At 31.1% G+C, this 6,080-nt stretch overlaps 1 protein-coding gene across 1 annotated transcript in view; it reads right to left on the reverse strand.

Moving 5' to 3' along the window:
• Nucleotides 1-6: 6 nt before the first annotated feature.
• The window catches only part of LOC108754318 (Bardet-Biedl syndrome 5 protein homolog), a 34,047-nt gene continuing 27,973 nt past the window's right edge, over nucleotides 7-6,080 (reverse strand). The window contains exons 7-8 of the mRNA XM_018496534.1: nucleotides 1,005-1,196; nucleotides 7-437 (exon numbers count right to left, since the gene is read on the reverse strand). Coding sequence (XP_018352036.1) covers nucleotides 222-437; nucleotides 1,005-1,196 — 408 coding nt within the window. The 3' untranslated portion in view covers nucleotides 7-221. The remainder of the gene's footprint in view (nucleotides 438-1,004; nucleotides 1,197-6,080) is intronic.

Genomic DNA, 6,080 nt, shown 5'->3' on the forward strand with positions numbered 1-6,080 from the left:
TTTTTTATTTTTTTAAGAAAATAAAAATTATTTTGCAAGAAAAATATTCTTTTATAACGTAAGATATGACCTCCGCACATTTAAGCTACATAGATGCTCCTGAGCTAGAATGTCACGTGAGTGCTCGGCGGCCCAGCCACTGAGTATCGAGCGGTAGTGAGGGTCGCTCGCCGGAATCGGCCCAAAATATGCATATAATGCTGAGTACTGATTTAAAGAAATCAATTAACAGATGATGGTACAAGTTCCCATAAATTCTGTAATGTGCTGCCTTCTCTTGGCTCTTCCGTCGCAAGTCCTAAATGAATCGAATAATTTGGCTTTCTTTGACTTGTTTCTCTCTCAGAGAAATAATAACCAAATATATTTGATATTTCAGCTTGATTATCTTGTATCTCAGTGAAGTGTTCTACACTAATCTCTTCTTGCGCAGGTGCCTGTAATGGCAAGGATACTTGATCATTATTACGTTGGACAAAATTTATTAATAATTAAATTTTAAATAATCTGTAAGATTTTGCAAGTTGTAAAAAAACATTTTAAAAGAAATTTTTAAGATACAATTAAAATTTAATTATAATCAAGTTATGAGCAGAGAAAAAATAACATTCAAATTTGATTTATTTACTTTTGATTAATAAGTACTTCAGCTTCTCTGTGACATTGATAAAATATAATACATCCCAGTAAACGAAAATGGATTCAAATTTTCAGAAGTACACATTTGCAAACATTAAAATAAATATTTTTTAATCCAAATGCATTTTTATTCATTCATAGGAATGGCATGAAACTCATTTTATTCAAATGGATTCAATGAGCGAATGAAATAATGAGAATTAAATAGATAAGACTAAAAAAAAGAATAATAAAGAGAGAATAAAACTAAACAAAAGTATTTTTTTTATTCAATTGTGGATTCAATGAGCAAAATACGCATAAAAATTTCAATCTATTTTAATCCATTCCCGATTACTGGGATATCAATTTCAAAATCAAAATACCTGATGTTCAAATGTATATTCCACACCAAAAATAGGAAATTTTTCAAATTCTGAACGAAGTATTGATATTTCTTTGTATGTAATATGAAGCTGTTGCAAGGGATTAACGCGAAAACCTAAGATGTATCCTCCACTGGTTTCTGTACTTAAAATTACTAAAGTTGGTCCAAATTTCGATGTCCTTATAGTAATCTACAAAAAAATTTATTCATATGGTACATACATATAATTTTTTATATTTCGTAAATTTTTTTGTTATTAAAAACATTAAATGTAACATATAAGATGTATGTATAAAGTACAAGACGTCTCTACATATAGTGTGCCTTCCAACAAGCAACACAAATGACACAATGGATCATTTCATCCTTGTTGCTTGCCAATGTTAAACAAAGATGACATGATCACTGTGTCGCACTATGTCGCTTGTTGGAAGGCACACAATTAAACGTCATTTTAAATCATTCCTAAACAATATTACCATAAGTAGTCGTTAGAAATCGTGAAAATATAATAAAATTTTCATCATTTTTATATTAAAATTTACAACAGCAAAAGAAAAAACTTTTCCAATTTATCAAAGTCATATTGTTATCTATATATTTCTAAACAAAATTATATGAATTTTTATAAATAAATCAATTTCTCTCCGTATTACACATAAAAAATAAATAATGTTATGTAATATACTTGAATCATCATCATTATTATTAAGGCGCAGGTATATACACATACAATAGGAATTCGTGACGGGGGTTGCCAGATATATAATACGTAAAATCCCATACAGAGCGCACTCAAATCGCTCAAAATCACAAAATATAAATACGCTATTTTTAAAAAGCGTTGAAAACGATGTAGTAAACAAAATAAAATGCAAATTTTATGTTATACCTGTATATTTCCTTATAAATCAAAGAAAATCATAATGAGAAAAAAAATTGTTGAAAATTGTTTCAAATTTTTACCAAGCCTTGATGTTTAGTGAAAGAAAATTAAATATTCCATTTTTTAGGGGTTCTATTTAGAGGAAGTTATTAAATTCGTTTCATAATGATTGTATTAAAAGTCCGACAATTATCGGCGCACAATCATATTCGGAACAAAAAATTGATTAATTATATTCGTAACATCTAACTTTGACCGTTTGGCATTCATTATTTTATTCGATTAAATATTTCTGTTAATTTTTTCATAAATATGCAAAAATAATAAGGGAATTACCTATGAAAATCAAAAGAAAAGTTATGTTAAAATTTATCTTTCAATTTCTTTTTTTTTCCTAACTTTATACTTTTGTGAATACGTCTCCCATTTTATTTTCAAATAAACGACACCAATAGATAATAAAATGCCATACAAGAAAAGGATCACTTATTAAAGGTTGCTTTCTTTTTACAAAGCGCAAAATGTGATCGACAGCCTAGAGAATTTAACATAAAAATTCTAACAATGCATTTCATGTGCGATAGGCTTAAACGGAGAGCACAGACTCTTACATAATGCATAAAACATGAGGCATAAGAAAATCAACCAATCGGAGTCCTTTATTTCATGGAAAGGAAGGAAATAAAACGCTTTGATTGGTTTATTTTCTGTATTACGTGTTATATGTGAGCCCGGATCCCCATACGAACAACAGCGCTTTGACACCGAACGCTGATTGGTGAAAAATAGGTGACGAAAGTAAATTTTATCCCTACAACCGACTTTTTACCAATCAGCGTTTGGTGTCAAAGCGCTGTTGCATATGATCCGGGCTTAAGGTACAATTTTATGGTGTCGCAGTGATAATGATCACGTGATCGAATTCTCCCTCAAGTTGTTTACTTTCTTGTCGCCAGCGACACCGTAGAAAAGTTGGATTAATCCAACTTTTAGCGACATCGCTCTTATGCAAAGATTTAAACATGGAACAGCAGGATGTAAGTATAATAAAGGTATTTACTTAAGCTATATTTCAAAACATCCTGTACGAAGAAAATTTTACTGGAAATATATAGGACATGTAACGTATACTACAGTATTTCGGACAAAATTTTCCTCGGAGAGAACTTTTTTGAATGTAGCGTTAGAATATGAATATCATCGAAAAATTTGATAAAAATATACTCATTCGATATATTTCCATTCGAAATGAGAGAATGTAGTAGAAAAATGTGACAGTCTGCCTTACGAAGCGACTATTCAGGTTAGAAAAATATTTTTTTTATCTGAATAGTTATTAGAGCGTAACATAAATGTCACCATGTATTATCTTATTATCCAATGTTAAACACAAGAATAAAACGATACATGGGAGCACTCGGATAATATTTTCGAACAATAGTCCTCTAACATTTAATAATTTGCTTCGTGAAGCATATCACCATGTTTTTCTGGCAGATTCTTTCATTTTGAGTGAAAACGTGTCCAATAAATAAATTTTTATCAAGTGGTGATGCCCATATTCTAAATAGTTATCACAATAAATAAATAAATACAATTTCTTATTAATAAAAAATTTGTTGCATGTGATTTTACCTCATTTAACTCTAATTATTTTTATTTGTATTTCCAATTTTATTTATACTTTTCTTTGTGATTGCTCAATACATTATACCAATTTAATTATTGTATTAAATTATTATTATTTATTATATATATATATATATTATCATTTAATTATTATATTATTTATTATTATTTACGATAATTTCATGAAATTTTCAAATGGCTTGTCGCATATGTGAAATGATCAGAAGATGAAAAGAGCATTTCGACTTATGGATATATGGAAACATATAACCGGTTATTCGTTGATAATTTTTTAATCATAATTTTTTTAAATCCATGTTTAGACTGTCAAAAAGCATGGTTAAAAGTGGTTATTTGAATTAGTTCGATCGAGATATCGCTTTCATTCCACGAAACTGTTCTCACAATTTGCATGGTAAGTTATACCAATTTTATATGAAGAATGCTTCATTCTTCATGCAGTTTTAATAAATTTACATCTTCCTGTTATTGTAAGAGCATGATGTCAACGAATAACGTCTCTATTTTTAGGTTATGTGTGTATTATTCGGTTATGTGTACGTAAGTATATATAAGAGGAGTTTTGCGAACCGAGCATCACCAATACCAATTCAGAAACCTTTTGACTACACTTTTCAAAGTCTAGTTTGGTCTCCTATTCTTTATACTCCTGTTAGCGACATATGAAATCACGTAACTTGTTTGTCACTAAATATCAACGACGAGCGATATCATGAACACTATTTACTGGATTCACACTGGACCCGACACTCTGCAACCAATTAGAAAATAGGATTTTGCTTCGTATCATCGATACAACATAAAATTTTCTGATTGGTTGCAAAATGTCGTACGACGCACGTCAGATCCAGTGTGAATCCAACAATTGAACTTATAAATAATAACGATGTAAAGACTCTTAAATGTAAACGTAAATAATCAAACAAATACACGGCGAAAGAAGAGTCAGTAGATTACAAAGAAAAAAACAAAACATGTAATTAATTAAATTATTATGCGACGATACATGCGCACGGAACGGCATATATAAATGTGTAAATGTATAAACATGTGTAAAAATATAACAAGTTTCGGCTACAAGATTGAGCCCTCTTCAGATATAAAACGCAAAAGAGAAATAGACGATAAGTGAAAATTAAGTAAAAAACAAATCATGTCGCAATTAACATTAGACGTAAAGAAATAAAATTCAGATGGATCTCAAAAGTACGATTGAGTAATCAAGGTGTCCATTGTCCAAGCACAGATCGCTAGGCAAGACCGAAAAAAAAGTTATGAGAAAAAAGACAGACTTTGACAATTGAACTTATAGAATCAGAATAACCTATCCAAGTAGTGACTGAAAGGTATGAGCAACGTCATAAGGGCTACCAATCTCCCCTCTTGTTCCGAGCGTTACCAGCATTTGTGCAGACGTCATAGCTATGACACACGAAATGAAGAACTAATATTTAAGATGGCTGTCATATGGAAATCGTCATTTCCGGCCGACATCTTTATCGCCATATAAGCATATGCGTTCATTATGGCTATAAGCGCTCAAGCTTTAAGCTTGTAATCATCATTCCATCTTTATCAAGCGCTTTCAGCTTGAAAAAGAACCCACATAAAAATATATTACTAGTGTTACTACTAGTGCTAATAGTGCTAACAATACTAGTGCAGGAATAAATTCGCGTCACTATACTGTTCCTCTTGCATTTGTATTCAAATCATTTTTATATATATTACAGTACTGCACTAGACAATGCCACTACTCGTTCCAGCAGTACCATTATTGCATTAATAGTGATACTGCTCGTTCCAGCAGTAACACTTGTACATTACTGCACTACTACACTACTGCATTAGTAGTGTCACACTCATCCCAGTAGTGATACTATTAGTAACACTAATGCGAATTTATAATTACACTTTTACACTACTAGTCACGAGTAGTATCACTACTCATATCAACATACTGTATTTTAGCAGTGACACTAGTAGTGTATTTTCATACGGGAAACGTAGCCAAACGTAGCAAATAAAAATGGTAGCGATAAAAATGCCGATCGGAATATGCCGGAAACGATGACAGTCATATTGAATATCAGTTCCTCACTTTCTGTGTCATAGCTATGAGGACGCCACAAATGCTAGTGACGGAAAAACAATGGCAGTTCAGTGGCCCTGAGCAACATCTGAAAGACAAAAAGGGTGCGTTCGTTTATGCAGTTACTGCTGCAGATGTCGTTCGTTTATTCTACCTGCGGAGGTCTATAATGTAACAGAGATTCGCAAAGTGTTACATGATCGATATATTTCTCTGATTGGCTGGAGTAATTCGTAGTAGCTATCATATTGAATTTACTATCAATACAGTAGAATCTCTCTAAATTTAATTTCTGTAATCTTTGTATTCCTCATATACATTCTGTCAAAAAAGTACCGGGAATTGGTCAATAAAACACAAAATAGTTATTATTCATTCAAATTTATTGTATCGCCTTCAAAGTAGGCTCCTTTCGAAATAATACATTTATGCCAACAAATAATCCA

This window comes from Trachymyrmex septentrionalis, unplaced genomic scaffold (genome assembly GCF_001594115.1).
Source record: "Trachymyrmex septentrionalis isolate Tsep2-gDNA-1 unplaced genomic scaffold, Tsep1.0 scaffold79, whole genome shotgun sequence".
In the NCBI taxonomy this organism is placed as follows: domain Eukaryota; kingdom Metazoa; phylum Arthropoda; class Insecta; order Hymenoptera; family Formicidae; genus Trachymyrmex; species Trachymyrmex septentrionalis.